The 21,481-nt window shown below is 42.2% G+C and overlaps 1 protein-coding gene across 2 annotated transcripts in view; it reads right to left on the bottom strand.

Annotated features, from left to right (window-relative positions):
• The window catches only part of LOC136834445 (probable RNA-binding protein CG14230), a 127,062-nt gene that overhangs the window by 26,508 nt on the left and 79,073 nt on the right, over nucleotides 1–21,481 (bottom strand). For both annotated transcript variants that reach the window (XM_067097057.1, XM_067097050.1), the window contains exon 6: nucleotides 20,682–20,775. In XM_067097057.1, coding sequence (XP_066953158.1) covers nucleotides 20,682–20,775 — 94 coding nt within the window. The remainder of the gene's footprint in view (nucleotides 1–20,681; nucleotides 20,776–21,481) is intronic.

Here is a 21,481-nt window from a genome sequence, read left to right as displayed (position 1 = left end):
ATGTGTGTGATAATAGTAGAGTCAACTAAACTTGTAAAGAAGTATGGTTCGGTAAATCAAAGAAAAAATATAGCAACATACCTACAGTAAAAACAATTACAAATGTCGGGACGCTTGATTTTTTTTATACACATTACAAAGATAATATACCAATATAATACAGTATACTGTAGATGGATTCTGTAAGTTAAATAGCATTTTATTGATATTTTGCTGTTTTTTTATTAAAAGAGAGAGAGAGAGAGAGAGAGAGAGAGAGAGAGAGAGAGAGAGAGAGAGAGAGAGAGGTAGGTAGGTTTATGAACACTGGTTAGTTTTGTGATTTTGCAGGATTTTAATTTAGCATTTTATAGATATTGAGCTGTTTACATTAATTTTAATATTTGAAAATTAGAAAATAATTTTTTTATCATAAAAAATGTATTTAGTCATGAAAATAAAATGAAAATACAGTACAGGCAGTCCCCGGTTATCGGCGGGGGTTCCGTTCTGAGGGCGTGATGATAACCGAAAATCGCCGCTAATCAAACATCGGTGATTTTCAGGGCTTATTGGTGGCAAAAAGTGCCGATTTTCAGTTATTGGCACCTCTGTTAGGTATGTATCGGCGCCAATACCCAATTATCAGTGCCGATAACCGGAAATCGGCGATTTTCGGCACCGAAAATTGCCAATTTTCAACGCTAGACAAGCCCCGTAAAACCGGACCGCCGTTAACCAGGGACTACCTGTAATTAGTGAATATTGCTCTGCGAAAAAATTCACTAATTAGTGAATTTTCCTCAATATATTGGGAAATAAGTTTCACAGAAAAACCTGAGATTAACTGAAGCTGCGATCTAGTGAGGACCCACTGTACTGTAATACTACCACCAGATTTGTACTATAAAGAATGTTAATACAAAGAATGGAAAGAGAAACCCACAAGATTCTTGTGTATAACTTTTTACTGGTAAATATTTACATATTACTTTTGATCTCGAGTACTTTCAGGTCCTAACTGTGACCCTTTTTCAAGATTTGAGGTAATCAGGCTGGTTCAAGGACCAGCAATCTTCTAGAACTACTTCTCCCTGTGCTGTCATTTATATGATGGCTGTCCTGGTTTCCATTCTCTTGAGAGTTGTTAATCTCCTCCTGTCGGTCTGATATCCTGATCTGATGGTCAGTGGTATTAATCCTTGTGGTATGTGAGTAGTCACCATTGGTCTGTTGGGCAGGAGATCTACCCTCCAGGTCAGAAGGGTCGATCTTAGCTTCTTTTAATATTAAAGATCGGCTTATGGGATCTTCTGAGGTAAAACCTTTGTTTCCTTCTAACACTTTAATCTGTCTGATGAGTGCCCCTTCCACTACCCTCCTATGACTGATGTTATTGCTTTTGTATATAAGCCTACTGTTTTTAAAATCCATCCTATGGTCCTTTTCCCAACAATGCCTAGCTATAGCACTTCCCTGTGAGTTGAGTTGTACTGCCCTCCTGTGCTCTTGGATTCTAGTCCTTATTCCCCTACCTGTTTCACCCACATATTTGTCTCCACAATTGTTGCAATTAATTATGTATACTCCCCCCTACATCATCTGCATTACTATCTTCTCCTTCCAATTTATTTTTACATACTTTGTTTTTTACGGTGTTGTCAAAGGTATACACAAATTTATATTTGGTTTCTTTCATTTTTGATGTAATTTGTTTCACTTTAGGCATATAAGGTCCTTATTCCCCTACCTGTTTCACCCACATATTTGTCTCCACAATTGTTGCAATTAATTATGTATACTCCCCCCTACATCATCTGCATTACTATCTTCTCCTTCCAATTTATTTTTACATACTTTGTTTTTTACGGTGTTGTCAAAGGTATACACAAATTTATATTTGGTTTCTTTCATTTTTGATGTAATTTGTTTCACTTTAGGCATATAAGGGAGGAAAACTATTTTCTTGTTTTCTGTATTCCATGTACTCTCTGCATTTTCCCTGTAAAAAAAATCCTCCTAGCTTTGTTGAGTGCCCTTTTTCCAAACCATTCCGGGTATGCTAATGTATCAAAGCTTTTATCAATGTAATTTATTTCTTTATCTATCTTACAAGGGTCACACGTTCTCATTGCCCTAAGAAATAAACCTGTTAGAACACCCATTTTTATATCATGACTGTGAAAAAAGAAGAAATGACTATACGAGTTTGTGTGTGTGTGGGCTTTCTATATGTGCTGAATTCATATTCTATTTCTTTCCTTTCTATCAAGATGTCTAAAAAAGGGATTTTGACAAAGGAAAAATCTATTTCTGAGGAAGGCCCTGTGTCACCCGGTGAAATTCCATTCATGATGCACGAATTTCTAGGTATAAATTGCTAGATATACCAGAGAAAAAAGAGCTTTCAGGAATGCTGGGGTTACTACCCCAGATCGAAATCTTCTCCAAGGAAGACGTCGGTATAACCAAGGGTGAGTGAAAGGATCACAACCACGGAGCTACACTCGAAAGATATCCCTATGTTAAAACCCCCGGCAGAGAGCGGTGAGCCGTTACAGCTCCCACACACCGACGCCCGCCAGGCCGGCGATACCAGCGCCACCTACTTCATTCCAGGCTAGCACCACCCCCAGGCTTAGCATGTGCAAGTAGGTGGGGAGCAGAAGCTACTTCTGGGAGGGTCACGGGGTGACACGGGGCCTTCCTCAGAAATAGATTTTTCCTTTGTCAAAATCCCTTTTCCGAGTCCAGCCGCGTGTCAGCCGGTGAAATAGTGATAGAGAATCATGCCAAGACTGCTAACTACGAGGAAACAAGGTAACCTGAAGAAAAAAACACAAGCTATGAAAATGGTTTTAATAAGGATATCTCTCACATGAAAAATTGAATATTAAATCGAAAAGTACAGTAAACAACCTTAACATTAGGGTAGAAGTTGACATAGCCAACAACATGGCAGGAAATACATCAAAATACTATATATATATATATATATATATATATATATATATATATATATATATATATATATATATATATATATATATATATATATATATATATATATTTATATATGTATATATGTATATATGTATATATATATATATATATATATATATATATATATTATATATTTATATATGTATATATGTATATATATATATATATATATATATATATATATATATATATATATATATATATATATATATATATATATATATATATATATATATATATATATATATATATATATATATATATATATATATATATATATATATATATATATGTATGTATATATATATATATATATATATATATATATATATATATATATATATATATATATATATATATATATATATATATATATATATATATATATATATATATATATATATATAAAATATAAAATATATATATATATATATATATGGATAAAATAAAAACCAGTACCCCAAAGACAATCCATAATCATAACATGTCAAATTACAGTTTCCAATCATAACAGAGACAATAATAATATCAATATGAGGAGCAGGCAGTGAGGCATGATCAACCAGAAGGGCAAGCAGAGAAGTAAATGAGGCAGGCGGGCGGGGTTAGGGAAGGATAAAGGATGATGGCTAATTAAGATGGGGAAATGACACTCCCCACAGCTACTGTAGAAAATTTCAGGGCTTGAGTGATTTTAAATAGTGGCGTTTAAACACTAGAGGTGATTTCCAACCCGTGTATTTGTTAAGTTCTGAGAAATCCATATTATGAAAGTAATTAGTGGAAGTAGCTACTGCTCGAATATCATAAACCTTAGGAACTGAATCCGGGTTAGCTTGTTTAATGAAATACAAAATTTGTTGTCTAATTGCATTTAACGATAGAGTACCACCTTTCTCCCTGATAAAAAGAGGGCCCGACTTACACTGTGGAGTTCTTAAAAGGTAAGACTTTAAGGTATAAACTGGGCATAAAGACTGGTCTTGTGGAAGGGGCACCACCTTCCAAGGAGACCACCTGTCTTGAGGGTCCTCATTTTTAGCTAAAAATCTAGGATCAGGAGAAAGGAGGGCTTCTCCGGTCGGGAGGAAATTAACAAAATCATCACCTCTAGCGAGAGCCGATAGCTCTGAGATTCTGGCACCTGAAGCCAAGCTAATCAGAAATAAAGTTTTCCTTAACAGATCCAAATAAGTGCATTGATAGTTGTCAATCTCAGATGCTAACTTTAGAACATCATTGAGGAACCACGTAACAGACTGTGGGTGTGATACGGGTCTCAGACGAGCACATGCTCTAGGAATAGATGAAAAGTAGGAATCTGTAAGGTCAATTTTAAAACCATATAAGAATACCTTCTTCAGGGCTGACTTAGCTGTGGTAATAGTGGCTGGGGCAAGGCCTTTTTCAAAACAATGATCTAAAGAAGGTAACTGCTAGGTTAGTCGTCATGGTTTGGGCTTCAGATGTCTTCAAAAGGAGGCCAATTTTTGACTGCTGAGTCATATTGTCTGAGAGTAGAATCTCTCTTGTCTGATTCTAAAAACAGAGTGTTAACGGGTCAATGTTTGCTCCTTTTGAGCTGCGAACTTTATAAAGTCCATAAAACTAGGGCATTCTGAATTCTTGAGGAAGCTGACACAGTCTTGGTTTGTACTGTTTGGGTCAGTTTGGGCTTGGGAATCCGAAGACTTCAGCAACCCCAGTTCCTGAAGAAGAGGAACCAATTGCTCTTCGGCCAATACGGGGCTACCAGGGATGGTTGACCTTTGAATGTCCTGAGTTTGTGTAATACTTTCAACAGCAAGTTTATTGGGGGAAACAGATAAATCTTCTCCCAATTGTTCCAATCTATCGTCATTGCGTCCGTGGCGTACACCTGAGGGTCCAGGTTGGAGCCACATAACAGGAAGCTTGAAGTTGCTCTCCGTCGCGAACAGATCCACTTGGAGACCCGGAACCCGGTGGCAAATCCAATTGAATGATTCTCCATCCAGAGACCACTCCGTCTCCAACGGAGTAGTTCTGGACAGGGAATCCGCCACCACGTTCCGTACCCCCGCTAGGTGGGTGGCTGACAGATGCCAGCTGTGCTTGTTTGCCAGGGAGAAAATGGCAACCATAACCTGGTTCACTCGACCTGATTTGGAGCCGCCCCTGTTGATGCAATGAACTACCACTGCGCTGTCCAATACCAGTCTGATATGAATCCGGCTGGGGGGGCGGATTTTCTTTAGGGTTAGAAATACCGCCATAGCTTCCAGGGTGTTTATATGGAACTGCTGAAACATTGTGGACCACGTCCCTTGTACTTTTTGTTTTGGCGAATACCCTCCCCAGCCGCTTAATGAAGCGTCCGTGTGAACTACTAGCGCCGGAGGGGGAAACTGGAGCGGAACTGTCTTGGACAGGCCACTGACTGTGGACCAAGGCCGCAGTCTCGCCTTTAAAATCCGGGGAATGGAGGAGACCTTGTCTCTGAGCTTGACATTGGCTCGACTCCGCCACACTCTGTTTATGTCTTTTAATTTTGCTTTTAAGAGCAGGTCCGTCACTGAGGCAAATTGAAGAGACCCAAGGATTCTTTCTTGGGTCCGGTGGGATGCTGATTTGTTTTTCAGAAATTTCCTGGTAAGGGACGCTATCTCCTTCCGCTTGGGAGGCGGGAGGGATAACGTGTAAGGACAGATCCCACTGGAGACCCAGCCACTAAAACCGGGACTCCGAGTCAGGCGGGACTTCTCTCTGTTCAGCTGAAAACCTAACGACTCCAGGAAGTTGATGACCGTGGCGTGGCCTTCCGACATTCTAGAACTGTTGGGCCCCCAAATTATCCAATCGTCCAGGTACGCTGCTGAGGATATCCCTCGGGACCGGAGTTGCTGAACTACCGTGTCCGCCAGCTTTGTAAATATCCTGGGTGCAATGTTTAGACCGAAAAGCATGACCCTGAAGGAGTAGGCTTGATTCCCGAGTCTGAAACCCAGGAACGGAGAGAAGCTCCAGCGCAACCGGGACGTGATAGTAAGCGTCTGAAAGATCGATAGAGGTGGTGACGGCTCCACGCGGAAGTAGAGTCCGTACCTGTGCTACCGTAAGCATCGAAATTTGTCGCATTTTATGTAAAGATTTAGACGCGACAGATCCAGGATCACTCTTTGCTGATCGGAGTCTTTCTTGGGAACAGTGAATAACCTGCCTTGAAACTTTAGGTGCCTTACTTTCTTTATTGCTCGCTTGTTGAGCAATTCCGCCACATAGTCCTGTAGGACTCTTGAGGGTGGCTGGTAAAACCTGATCAGAGGAGGAGGGTCTTTGGTCCAGCTCCATCCTAAACCTTTGGACACAATGCTGTGTGCCCAAGGGCTGAAGGACCACTGGTCTCTGAACCAATACAGGTGACCACCTACCTGTTTGTTCTCAGTGGGAGGGAGCGGGTTTGTTCCCTCTACCACGTCCAGGTTTTACCTCTTGGGGTGGTGTTGGACTTGCCTCTGTAAAATAGGGCCCGACCTCTTCCCCCTTGCGCTCCTATTAAGGCCGTGAAAGAATCCATGGCCCTCATAGGTTGGGTTGTATGTTGGCGAAGCAACATAAGAGGGTGCAGCAGGGAATGGGCTGGTTGAACCAGCACATATTGTTGGGGATGGGCCTTGGAGGTGGAGGGCTGTGCCACTGCCGAGACCGGGACAGCCTGGACTACCGCCTGATGATGGGGTCTCTTGTGTCTCCTGAACCGCTTGCCTCCTTTCGTCTGGGGGCCGCCAGATTCTGGGGTCTTCCGCTTATAGGCTGAGATGCCCCAGCGAGAGCGCAGACTCTGGTTGGCTCTTGTAGCCTCCTGAGTACACTGGTAACCTCTTCTTCAAGGAAGAGGTTAGGGCCCAGATCGAGCTCTTCATGAGCTTGTTAGGCTCGTGACGAATGGTGGCATCAGCAAAGATGAATTTCCTACATTCGAGCCTGGCCATCATGAAATCAAACAGGTCCGACTGAAATCCTGCCAATAGGGATTTAGCCAAGACCTGGAAGAAGGGCTCGTCTGCACAGGAGACGGCAGTCGCTTCTGTGAGGCAGACGGGAGTTCAATGACCGGCTAGCTTAGTCCGGCCTCAAACTCCGCCTTCAGCAGGGCTTCCGGTAGCTTGGGAAGCTGTTCACTGAAATTGCGTTGACGCACAGAAAGCGTCCAGCTTTCCCACAGTAAAGGTGGACGGAGCGTCAACCCAGAACTCATCACCCCTGGGAATACCAGGGATGTGGAGTCTGTCTCTCTCAGCTGAGGCAAAGGATTGCCATCAAAGCACGCTCGGTCCGTAGCCAGAGCGACTTTGTTCAAGCAAGGGGAGTCGGCAACCTGTCACCCAGGCGAAACATTGTAAAGTTGCCCTTGAAAGGTGTCAGTTTGGTATTATCTGCCTGCCACTCCGTCAGAGTGCGCAGGAGAGCCGACTGAGCTTGGTCCCTAGGGAAGATCACTGTCTCTCTAGGAACCTTGTCTGAGCGTACCCAGGCTTCCTCCGTCAGCCTAACAAAGCCTGGGTAAGGGGGCAAGAGATCGGCGGGAAAGAACTCAAGTTCTTCCAACCGCCTCGTGCCAAGACCTTCTACAGTTAAAGTGCCCTCGTGTTGGATAGCACGGAGGGCGAAACGCCAAGGGTTCCCGACGTCAAAGGGAGGGAGATCCGCCGTGTCCGGAATGGAATACTGTGGTTCGGCTCCGCCAGAGCGAGCCATCCCCGCCAGTATATTGTCATGGCTGGTAAGCTTTTCCGAAATCTGCGTAAATTTTGACTCGACCTCCGCCGAGAACCTCTCGAAAAGTTGGTTAGCAAACGCCTCCGGATCAAAGGCAGGCTGGCGAGGAGGGCTTGGCTTTGATGCCCTCTTACTCGCGCCTTTGCCGGAGGAACCAGGTTTGCTCCCGGAGGCTACAGGTGCTGAGACCTTAGCCTTCGACGGGGGGAAAGGCAAGGCTTTCCTGGAAGATGAGGACTTAAAGCCCTTCGCCTTCCATGAAGTCTTCAACTTCAGCTTGGGGACAGCTGATGGAGCCCTGTCACCCAAAGTGGAAGACTTTACCAAACCTGTAAAGGAAGATATAGATGAAGCTGGGGAGTCAAAATCATCCCGCCCGCAACCTCACTTACCTCGCTACTTACCACCTGGTCCTGTTCTGTATTCATGGGCTCCAGGTCCAAGTCTAACGCGGCGACGTCCTCCGAAACCTCCGCGTACAGGATGTCCTCTTGGGGTGGCTGGGTCGCATCCCGGATCTGCTGGATGATGGGGTGCAAGTTCTTCCGGCACTGCAGCCGCCACCGGGCGCGCTGGGTAGAGCAGGTCCCTCAACTTTGGCGTCGAGGACATAAGGCTTCCCGACCGGAACGTTCCTCCCGAACCCAGCCACCCAGGCGCGGAGAGACTCGAGAGAAGTTTTCTTGGAGGACTCGTCCGCCTGTAAGAGAACAGACAATTAGGGTTGAATGAAAGGATGGTTCGAGAACCATATAAACACTATTTCGATATGAGGAGCGTAATGAGAAAAAACTATATCTTACCGACTCGTCCTGGATGCCCGCACACAAAGCGAAGCAAACCTCACAGCTGTCGGGGTGCCAGACAATCAGGTCATCTAACCGGACCGCACAACCAGCGTGGGTCCGGCACACTACTTGTCCATATGGCTGCTGCAACGAAGCAGTGCACCCCGGCTCCTCACAACGAACAGTCTGTAAGTGTAAAAAGTACATGAACCTACCACCCTAAGTAACCTAAAGCTGGAAGGCCAGGGTATTTCAGCTTACAACCGGAATGCTCCGGTGGATAGGAAACCCCTCGTCAAGGACTAGGCCACCAAGCTCCAAATTAAACAGAGTGGGAGGTAAGGTACTTCCAGTCCCCGGAATACTCCGGCGGAATGAAAGGTTTGAGACAACAGGGACCCACCACAAGGGCTGCCAGCAAAAAAGACGGCGGAACCCCAGGGTGGAGCACCGGACTCAATAAACATATAAAATAAATGTAGTGGCGGAGTGAGATGCTCACTCCGCTAGATAACATATATATATATATAATATTCAAATAATAAAATATACGAGTGATGGTAAAAATGAGAAATCCACTCCGGGGACCGGAGGGATCCGTCTATCTCGTACTCTCCCCGTCTCTCGGACCTCCCTGCCAGTGAAACAAGGTGGGTGAGATGCTCGTCATGACAGGCCTAGTACATAACATAAGCCGGAGCAGGTGTCAACAACCCAACCAAGAAACCCGACGGAGAGTAATAAAGATGTGGGAGAGAATGTTTGAAACCGCTCGAATCGGAGCGAGTAAACGAAACATCAAAACAAACACAGCGCTGCCTGGGGCTGGTTCTGGGAGGGAGCGAATCTCTCCACCAGAGGAAGTCCCCAACTCGGAGAAAACGCCATCTAGCGTCACCCGCACAAGAAGAGCAAGAGCTGGTAGGGGAGGGGGGGGTGGTGGGGTAGGGAAGAGGAGTAGGCTACGAGAGTGAAAACAGGAGACAAGGGAAAATGATTCACCCGCTCAACTGCAAACACACGCCCGCGCCAAGAATATAATAAAACTTGGTAGGGCACTAGCCTACTCCTAGGGAAGGATGGGACCAAGACTCAACGCCTCAACTCCTGACTAGGCAAAGCCTAAATGAATATCCGAACTAGGCCTAGCCTAGGCTAACGGAAGGAGGGCAAGGGAAGGGTGGAGGAAGGTAAAACAGGGAGAGAAATTTTGTGCCGAGAACCAACCGGGACCGAAAGAGGGGGGGCAAAAAGGGGACTAGCCTAGAGGAGACACATCCAATGAACTCTACTCCTTCGAAAAGAAGGGGGAGAACAAAGGGGCTCACTCTGCCACCCCCAAAACGACCACAGAGGAAACAGCAACAAAACTCCCTCGACCCGATGGACCACTCCACACCTAGCCTATAAGGGCGAGAGGACAGGAAGCAATACGAGCCTAATGTGATAGGCAAGGGAAAAAGACCCACACATATATAAAACCATCACACAATAAACATAAGAATAATTCTAAGAATAATTCTAAGAATAATGTGCTCATGCGAGGTGCGTAGCCTACCTCGGAGAAGCGGCTAGACCTAAGGCTGCCGCTACCTCGAAGTGGTAACAAAATAATAAAATATATAAGAGCACCAACGCCAAGAATAATAAAATATAATCTTAATATTAAGTTAATACCAACTAGGAACTCAGCCTGGGGAGACCTAAAAATAAATTAAATGACGGGAACCTAACAGGGACTCGTATAGGTCTATCAAAAATCTAATAAGACTCAAAAAGGGGGCCACAATTAGAAACCCGCCAGGAGGAGAACCGGGGAACAGATAAAAATATAACGACAAGGAGACAACCCCGACAGAAAAAACTGAGGGGGTCGCCTCGCGGTCGACATGGCTGGTAGGGGACGCCGTGGCGTCATAACAAAGATCTCATAATTGTGAAAAAGGAGACAATTTCAGCCAAGTTTATCGAAAAAACCCCACAATAAGATGGTACTTAACTTAGAGATGGTGAAACTGCTCGAAGACATGTTGAAACAGTTGAATATATCCCGAAAAAGCACAAGCACAAAATTCTGCTGGAAGCAAGTCACATGCTAGAAAATGGAATGAAGTAGGTGGCACTGGTATCGCCGGCCTGGCGGGCGTCGGTGTGTGGGAGCTGTAACGGCTCACCGCTCTCTGCCGGGGGTTTTAACACAGGGATATCTTTCGAGTGTAGCTCCGTGGTTGTGATCCTTTCACTCACACTTGGCTATACCGACGTCTTCCTTGGAGAAGACTCTCGATCTGGGGGTAGTAACCCCAGCATTCCTGAAAGCTCTTTTTTCTCTGGTATATCTAGCAATTTATACCTAGAAATTCGTGCATGAATGGAATTTCACCGGCTGACACGGGGCTGGACTCAGAAAGGGCAGTTTATTATCGTTACTTTTTTCTACAGTGAATTGGATATTGTTATCAAAACTATTGAGTTCGTCTAGAAAAGTTTCTATTTCACTTTCATCACCCTGCAGAATGGCAAAAATATCATCCACATATCTCCACCAACCTTTCAATTTCAAGTTAGGGACATTAATATTAGGAACTAGATTAGTCTCAAAATATTCCATATATATATTAGCAAGTATTGGTGATAATGAGGACCCCATAGCTACTCCATATTTCTGTTTGTATACTTGTCCCTCAAACATGAAATAAGTATCACTAACACATAATTTGATCAACTCCAGGAAGACACTTATTTCTATGTTTGGATTGAAAATGCCCTCATTATGCCAAAATTTAAACCTTCGGTCAACTTTGACTGGACCGAAATGGTCGAAAAATGCAATAATAATCTAAAACTCTTACATTCTAGTAATATTCAATCATTTACCTTCATTTTGCAACAAACGAGAAGTCTCTAGCACAATATTTCGATTTATGGTGAATTTTTAAAAAAACTTTTTCCTTACGTCCGCACGCGCTAACTCTGCTGAAAATCTCAGAAATTCTTTAGTCACTTTGTCTTAAATTTTGCACCATTTCCTATTAACCGTTACATAAAGTTTTATATATGAAAATGTGCGCAATTTCATGTAGAATGCAACAAAAAATAACTCATGGTTGTAGCTTTTATCAGTTTTGAAATATTTTCACATAAATCACGATAACTGCCCTTACATTCTAGTAATATTCAATCATTTACCTTCATTTTGCAATAAACAAGAAGTCTCAAGCACAATATTTCGATTTATGGTGAATTTTTGAAAAAACTTTTTCCTTATGTCCGCACGCGCTAACTCTGCTGAAAATCTCAGAAATTCTTTAGTAAATTTGTCGTAGTTTTTGCACCGTTTTCTACTAGCCGTTACATAAAGTTTTATATATGAAAATGTGCACAATTTCATGCAGAATGCAACAAAAAATAACTCATGGTTGTAGCTTTCATCAATTTTGAAATATTTTCATATAAATCACGATAACTGCCAAAATTTCAACCTTTGGTCAAATTTGACTCGACCGAAATGGTCGAAAAATGCAATTGTAAGCTAAAACTCTTACATTCTAGTAATATTCAATCATTTACCTTCATTTTGCAACAAACTGGAAGTCTCTAGCACAATATTTCGATTTATGGTGAATTTTTGAAAAAAACTTTTTCCTTACATCCGCTCGCGTTAACTCGGCCGAACATCTCATAAATTCTTTAGTCACTTTTTCATAATTTTTGTACCGTTCTCTATTGGCCGTTACATAAAGTTTTATATATAAAAATGTGCACAATTTCATGTACAACACAACATAAAATAACTCATGGTTGTAGGTTTTATCAGTTTTGAAATATCTTCATATAAATCACAATAAATAGAAAAAATTTGACCTTCGGTCAACTTTAACTCGACCAAAATGGTCGAAAACTGTAAGTGTAAGCTAAAACTCTTACATTCTAGTAATATTCAATCATTTATTCATTTTGCAACAAACAGGAAGTCTCTAGCACAATATTTCGATTTATGGTGAATTTTTGAAAAATCTTTTTATTACGTCCGAACGTTACGAATTCATGCATCATTTTGTGATAATATTTTCTCTGTGTTGCTTTGATTGTTTTAAAATTTGTTATATACCAAAATTATTGCAATTTAGTGTACAATACAACAAAAGAAAAAAATAACTCATTAGCTTTAACCATTTTGCTCACAGCGCAACTTGTATACAATTATATATGAAATTTTTTTTTTGCGCTGTCATGTATTCCAATATTTATATATGATAATGATATTTTTTTCATTTCTGATGGTTGCATACCAAAATTCAGGCAATGACAACATAAGGAGCCAAAAATGAACTCTTAATCTTAAAAACTAAGTGTGCTGTGATTTTTTGAAAAAACTTTCTTTCTGCTTTGGCGCTAACTCTCAAACCCTGCCGGCATACGGGAGACACTTTTGTAAATAGACACTTGGCATTTAAGGGTTAATGAATTTATATGAACAAAATCAAAGACTGCTCCTTGCTAAGTTAGCCACTTACCCATTTTACAATTCAGTGACTATCATCATCTACAGTCCACCCTCGGCCTACGAGATTTTGTACTGAGGCTGCTGTTAGCAAGCATGAACACCGGATGGTGGTCTGCTAATTTACATGTAGTAAAGAACAACCCTAAGAAGCCTGGGAAAATCTCGTCCCTCCAAAAGTAACAAATCACATTCTCTGACAGCAGATGGGAAGGATTCTCGGAGAGACAAGTGTGTGCGGAAAGGGAAGGAGTTTTGCAACCTTTGATAAATAGACTTTAATGCTTGCACCAGACATAAAGATATCTCTGCTGGATCACCAGTAATGAACACTTGCAGATAAAGAACTTTAAACGAACGAGGTAGAGTTTTAACATCCGACTTTGTCTTTGCCGCAAATTCCGGAAGACAGACAAATATGTATCATTCTCGCATAGGAACCCAACCCAGAAACTGCCTGAAGCTCGCCCAACCCTTAGCTAAAGCTAAAGCTGTAAGAAAAGGCAACTTCTTAGTGTCTTAATGTTATAGCTTCAATAGGTTCAAAGGCAGGGGAAAGCAAGATAAATATTGAAATACTTCCAATAAGTCCCACGAAGGGGGCCCGAGTCGGCAAAACAGGACGTTCAATCTTAAAAGAACTTAATCATCGATTATCTTACTGCTTGAAACTTCAGGAATGTGGAAACTAAATATACCACTAATCATTGAGCGGTAGTCAGCAATAGCCGAATACGCAAGACTCTTGACTTTCCAGAGGAATAAAAGAAAATCTGCTATTTTGGCTATGGAAGGTCTAGAGATAAAATGACCTTCCTTACGACACTAACTTCTATACCATTTCTAGCTGAACCTGGTAAGGCTTACGGGTTGACTTACTCAATCTAAAAGAAAACTATTTAGACACAGCTTTAGGGAGTTCGGACTGTTTAGTGGCTCTCTCTACAGTTGCCCTGCAACTAGGTCCAGCACACGAGGGTTTGGATAATAATAGTAAGAATGCTGTCGTCTGAGAAGAAGTTTCGCATTGGTAAGGACATCGGAACTTCCGTAGGGAGCTCTAGGAGTTCCGGAAACCAAGCGTGTTATGGCGAGCAGGGAGCTATTAGGGTCAAGGTCGTCTTGACACTCTCCCGCAATTTCCCTAATACCTGATTAATGAGACCAGATGGAGGAAAGGCGTATACTTGCATGTAATTCCAACTTGTAACGTCACCTTGGTGACTATCGACATGGGGACAGTTAGAGAGAAATAATCCGGAAGACAATAGTTTAATCATGTCGCGAATAAGTCGACAGTTGCTGGCCACTTCCGGAGAACCTGACATATTACTTCCAGAGTCGAAGTCCACTCTCCCCCCCAATACCTGAACGGGAGCGACTTAGCGATTCTGCCCGTACTTTGAGACTCCTGATATAAATTGGGGAAGAAGAGACACTTTTCGTTCTTCGCACCCTCTCAGGACTATGTGCTATAGTACTGAGTCCTGTTGAGCCTGTTCCCCCTCCGAGTTCTTCAGATACGACACGGCAATTACGCTGTCGCTAAACATAGCCACTACTCTGTTGCGCACTAAGACTGCGAACAACTGAGGGCTTCCTTTACAGCACTGATTTTCCCGAAGATTTATTGACTACTCTCGTTTCCAAGGCCTGGATTCCTCCAAGGTTGTTTCCCAACCTTGATCTGAGGCATCTGTGTACAGATGAACATCAGGAAGAGGGGAGTCGATAGACCTTACCCCGTCAGATGCACTTCTGACTACCACAAACGATCCAACAGGCAAGAATTGCTCCCGACTATAACTGCGTTCTCGTTGTGGAAGTCCCAGCGATTCCTGAGACATACCTGAAGAGAGAGCGCATCCGGACATGAGACCCTGGAACTAAGAGAGAGAGAGAGAGAGAGAGAGAGAGAGAGAGAGAGAGAGAGAGAGAGAGAGAGAGAGAGAGAGAGAGAGAGAGAGAGATATTCTCCCTAAGAGGCTTCTCCGAGCTTTGAAGGACCGATTGGACTCTCTCTAGGGTTGTGAAAACCCTCAGAGGAAGAGACAGAATCCTCTTACCTGAATATGTTAAGAATTCCAAAGAATTCACTCGCTCTTACTAGCTCCTCTAGAGAGGAGGCCAGGATCAAAGAATCGTCTAGATATCTCAATACTGTATCCTTGACGATGCATAATTGCCGACACCAGAGACATGAGTTAGAAGAAACCATGTTCATCATACTGGCTACATCATCGTCCTTGAACAAGAATTAGCTAAGGCTAATGGTGTTCTAAGCAATCCCTCTTATGAACGTCCGGATACTGAGGGGGAAGATGACCAAGACAGAAATTTCGATTTTCCTGCTCCAAACGTCGTAGACAAAGCCAAAGCTTTCACCTGGTGAGCCAGACCCGAGATAAATTTATTAGGCTGCCAACAGCCACGGATCCGAAGGGACGCAGCCGTCACTCTTTAGAACCCGCATCCAGAAAGAATTCACAAGACCCTCAGTCTGATTGCGCAACACATACTTCAAGCACCTGCTTCCCTAAGAGAAGTCCCTACGAGCCGAGACGACGCCGGAGATTTAAACAGGATTGCCTCAACCGATTCGCTGAGGGGCAACCTGACACCTGCCAAAGGACTACCTCGAACTGCGTAAATCGTCCTACTCAGAGAGAGAAGAGAAGAGTGCTGTCTATTAGAAGCAACTACCGATGCTAAGCGAACATCTGCCTCCTCCAAAGCCTGGCTAACCCGATCGAACCAAACCAGCCAACACAAAAAAGAGGCAGGAGCTGGCTTAGTGTCATAAAAAAAACCCTAAAAAATCGGGAGGTCTGGAGCTCTTGCTTGAGGATACGAAGAAGTAACATACTCAAGCCTGTGTCCGTAATCGTTACTGCTGGCAAGAGGACATTCTAAGTCCGTCAGAACCTCCTGCACCTACGGATAAGAATCCTGTTCCGCAATGTCTGAACGGTCTAAGACCGACAAAGGAGGAGGCACTGAACGAAGCCCCGGACAACAATGAAGAGTCCGCAATTGGACCAACTTATCCAGAATGCTGCGCACCCGCACCTAAACGGGTACCCGGAGCTCAATCCGCATAGTTGGACCCGCCGGGAAGAGAAGGCTGAACCGATAAAAACCCGGAGTAGATTCCCCATTATTACCAAGGGGAAGACAAGTGAGAGTAGCCAAACCCACACTGTTAAATCTTGGGGGAGGGTGCACAAACAAAACTGCTGCAGAGGGACGGAAGAAGATGAAGCACGCCCTGCCAAAACCGCGGAGCGCAAACCCGAAATGGAATCGACAGGAAAACCCTGTGAAATACCTGATACTATCTGAACAGCCGCATGAAGCGGAAGCAAGGGGTTGCGCATACCCGAAGGGATGGAACAAGAGACCCCTGTGGCCGAAATCGGCCGAAACTGGGTTTTCGCCTGTCCGGAAGCTCCTCCTACCGGAGAAGACTGTACTGAGGAAGGAAAAGGCGGGAGGCATAGGAATAGACACATAAAAAGAAGTTACCTGAGAGGTGGAAAACCAAGATCGAAGGAGGGAAAACAGAAGATGCGGAGCTGCAGGAAAGACTGGAGCAGAAGAAGAAAAGGCCGAAGAGGAGACTGAAAAGGGAGTAACAGATAATGTGGGAGCAGGAGATGAAGCGACAGATAACCCAGAAGAAAACTTAGAACAAAAAGGAAAGAAGGTACACCGAATCTGGCCCCCCATCAATAATCCTGAAAACATATCCGACATGAATTCTGGACACTACTGTGTCACATACTCTCTAATGTTAGAGAAAACATTCAAGAAAAATAAAACCTCTCGCCATAGGTCTATACCTGTCGAAAAACCCCGCCATCCATCTTATAACCCGCCACATCCAATTGCAGGTCCCGCAAATTACTTTAGAAGCCGAAAGGACACACCATAATCCGCCTTGCTAGATGGAGGAGTAGAAAATACAGGGAAGGGGGAAACTACAGTAGGAGATTTAGAAAACAGTAGGAAGTGAGTTAGAAGCGAAAGCAGAAGGATTCCGCCCCACCGTAACTGAAACATTGACTTGAGACTGAGCCAGATTGAAAGAAGAGGTGAAGGAGAAACTCTTGTCAGACCACAAAAACCACTTGAACCCGACACCGGAACCCGTTCAGGAGAACGACACTGCACCGTTAATACCTTCTCCTCACTACCAAACCCAACCCTATCCTCCTTTAACACACCTAGATCTTGATCCTAACATTATCAACATTAAATTTATCAATACTACAAGGGTGTTGGGGTGGGGGGGATCCTTCATTGCCTGCTCCGTGCTGAGGGGGCCGGCAGACCCTACCCGCTCAGAGGCTTGCAGTTCTGCCATTACCCTCAGCACCCATTAGGGCTGGTTCTGGAACAGACAGGGGAGCTGAAAAGGAAGAAGAATTAGACATCCTAATACTACTATTATCCCTATCTGAGAAATGTTGAAGACTAGCTATTGAATTTTCCTTACTAACTGCAATCCTATCCTCTATCTGTTTTACTACTTTTGAACTCGCTAAATCCATCAACTGATCTGTAGCAGAAGTTTGAGACACCTGAGGCAACGAGAATCTGACCGACGTTTGCCGCCCTTACTAGCCAAAGACTGCAATGACGAATGTAATCATCACTCTCTTGTGCCTTCCAATGGGAACATTCATCGCAATGAGTCTGGACACCACATTTAATCTTCCTACATACCTGACGGAATGTCTATTGTGTCTCAAGGTACTCATCCGTCTTTGCAGGAAGAAGCAGCGATGAGCGCCAGCATCCACCGTTGTAGGCAGTCGAGGCCGACAGCATGGTAGTAGAAGGTGAAAAGTCCGTGATGCACAATCGAGACCGGGAACCAGCAAGTCCAAATCCAAAAGACGTTCCACGTCGAAGATATCCAGAAAATCCAGGAGAAAAACCGTTAAATAATCCAGGTCTTCACCACAAGTCCAAAATACGAAGAGAAGTCAGGCAATAGGATTAAAACCTCGCACTGCAGAAGGAAACAACCTTCCAGCAGCGCAAACAAAAAGCAATTGACGAAAATGGGGCGTGTTGGCGCACACCTGTGTTAGCGTTGCCAACCGTTTGTTATGGTAGCTCAAGTGACAAGATTTTACCTGCAGCGTTGATAACGCTGGCTGTTAAAATTCCCACTATAGTGAGATGGGTAATTGAGAGTTGTTCGGGCTATAGGGATTAAGGGCTAATTCAGGTGTTCAGGGAGTGTATTGCAATATAAATAGTACAGGTAATTCTGCTGGCTTATGAAAAAAGTTCACCACTGCTTCCAAAGTGAAGAGCAGGAATCTGCAACTAAGTACATTTACATGTTAGTTGAATGGATGTCAGGATTCCCATTTTCTTCATCTTGGATTTTTAATTTTCTGTAAAAGAAAACTACTGTATTGTGCCGGCTTTGTCTGTCTGTCTGCACTTTTTCTGTCTGCCCTCAGATCTTGAAAACTACTGAGGCTAGAAGGCTGCCAGTTGGTATGTTGAACATCCACCCTCCAATCATCAAACATATTTTTATTTTACTTACGCTTAAAGTTAGCCATAATCGTGCTTCTGGCAACGATATAGGACAGGCCACCACCAGGCTGTGGTTAAAGTTTCATGGGCTATGGCTCATACACCATTATTTCAAGACCACCGAAAGACACATCTATTTTCGGTAGTCTTGATTATATGCTGTACAGAAAACTCAATTAATTTTCGGCGCATTTTTTACTTGTTTTATACATGTATATTCTATGCTTTTCTTATTTACATTTTTACTCTATTTTCTCATTTTTATCTTTACAACCCAAAAGATAATTGCAATCATGCGCATAGGGTACGTACAAATGCACAAACTCATTTGCTACATCTTGTTTTGATTCTTGTTTTTAACCTTATATTTTATGCTATTCTCATTTATATTTTTACTGATTTTTCTCATTTTTTACTTTTACAACCAAAAACATAAACACAACTGTGTGTGTGTAGGGTACATACGAATGCACAATCTCATTCTCTGGTGTTAAAGAACTTGCTACAGCTTGTTTTGTTTTGTGTTATTATGCTTATGATTTATATTTTTACTGCATTCTCTCATTTTTTACAACCCAAAAGATAATGCAATCGTGTGCAAAGGGTATGTACGTACACAAACAAGTAGTGCCAACAAACAGTAGTGGCAGGTTGGTGCGATAACCCGTAAAATTTGAATTTGCGCTACCTAAAATTTGTAATGGATTAGTGATGGAACCGGATTAATGAGTGCTGGATTAGTGACGGTTGATCTGTAATTTGTGCTTATTAACAGAAAGGATTATTACTTTTGATACAAAGATATAAAAGTAGAATGAAAGTTAATTTACATTCAAACTAGGCCAGAGTTTAAGCACTCAGTTAACACCTCTCAATGGTTAACACTCGTTATTACCCGTGAGAGCCGCAGACGTTTCTATGGAGAAATTATACATCTTTTCTTTCTCTTTTGAAACAATCATTGAACTTATATTGGCCATCTATTGGGGAAAATCTTTGTGTAGTTTTACAGTTAATTACTGATACTTAACTTATTACGAAGGCAAAGTAAGCCAAAATGATAATATAACCATAATGCACAATAACAACTGGCAACTGAACTAGAATCTCTTGTATTGTACAATGAATTAAAAACGTGGGGCATCATTTCTGAATCTTATTGAACAAGGCCTGGGAGAGGTGTTTGGTAGTACTATCTCAATGTCACAATCACCCTAATGGCCTTCCTGTAAAAACCATTTGTGCTTGTGTAAGGACATTAGAAATGATCCACAAAAATCTCCCAAAGAAGTCTGAGTAGCTTTTATTCACCAACCAGAGAAAAATTATAAAAATTATATCCCGATAATCAGAAATGCCATTTACATGGATCAACTACAGTCACTACCCAACTTACGAATGAGTTATATTCCGGACAGCCGTTCGTATTTTGAATTGTTCGTAAGTTGGTTTTTAATAAGTGCATTTTTTTTTTATGTTTACATTTCCGAGTTAACTCTGGAGTCATAGAGTACACTATTTTCACTGTATTTCTAAATCATGCTGTATTATAAAGAATTACCCTTGATGTTAGACTGGTAAAAAGAAAATAAAATTTTGATTTGTGAACCATTCAAAATTTAGTATTTTTTCCATGCTTTGAAAGTTATGAACTTGGAGAGAATTTCACAGGGGTAGTGTCTGACATTGGAAGTTCAAAAAGTAAACAATGCACACCACCATCTATTGACAAAAATACATACTAAACATTTCCTATGGGGAGAGAAAATACTACAGTATAGAATATGGGGATTCATCTAAGAATGAGCTAGATCAGGAAGATAGAAATGAGTAGGAATATTTTACAAGTATGATTGTAAAAATATATGGTAGTTAATCATGAGAATACTTGGGATAATCAGGAAAGGGTGTTCTTCTGTTCTTTGCAAAAATTCTTACTAGCGGAATAGGCATGCAGGGCAAAATCTGAATTTATGGGTGGCAAAGGGGAGCGCTCTGAACACAATTTTAACTTGTGACCTGTCTGTTTGTATCTGAATGTTAGTAAGTAGGGTGGTGAGTGTACAATTAAAAACACTTTAAAGACTTACCGCTAAGTTCAGAATCCTTAAACAATGATGTCAGTGCTAAACCAGCAGCTACTTCGGAATCTTTCTGTTGATCATTTTCACTCTCTTTGGTATCCTAGATAAAAAAATTGTTTTGGATGAGAGAAATAATAAAACATTAACATCTTTTCAAAGTTAATAAATGTGTTTAAAAAATTAATCAGAACACACACACACATCAGCCATTTTTGGGAAAAGAAAAGAAAACTTTTGTGAAGCATTATTCTCTTTTAATCTCTGCTTAACTTCGTTACTGTATACTCAGTGCTTACATTTTTGTCAGTCTTGTTTTATGCATTTCCAAATATTATTTTTGATACAAGCCACTCCTTTTTGTATCATCCCTTTCTTAACAGTCTGTGCATTCCAAAACCTACACTTGCAGGATGAGCCTTTTGTGATTTTCAAGGTTTTACTGTAAGCCCTTGTTCTTTAATTTATATATGTCTATTATGCCCTAAAACAAGGTCAGATAGGGTCATAATCTCTTTTTACATCTGTTGTAAGAATAATGTCACATCATCTTATGTCTCTAAGATTCTCCGGTAGCAATGGCCAGCATTGGGTCAGCACATTCTTTCTCTCTCATCAACTCCTCTCACTGTATATATCCTCAAACAAAGGCCTACTGGAATAAAACGCAGAGATGCAAAAGTAGACTTTATTTGCAAAGTTAGCGAAAGCAATTCAGCAAAAGCTACGGTCATGAAATGGAGTTTCTGACACCCCACAAACATGGAAGTCATAACTAGAGAAAACTTAAGACTCACAATCAATCAAAT

This window comes from Macrobrachium rosenbergii, chromosome 4, assembly GCF_040412425.1.
Source record: "Macrobrachium rosenbergii isolate ZJJX-2024 chromosome 4, ASM4041242v1, whole genome shotgun sequence".
NCBI classification, from domain to species: domain Eukaryota; kingdom Metazoa; phylum Arthropoda; class Malacostraca; order Decapoda; family Palaemonidae; genus Macrobrachium; species Macrobrachium rosenbergii.
Note: the sequence above shows the minus strand (reverse complement) of the source record. Positions and strands in the feature narration are given on the sequence as shown.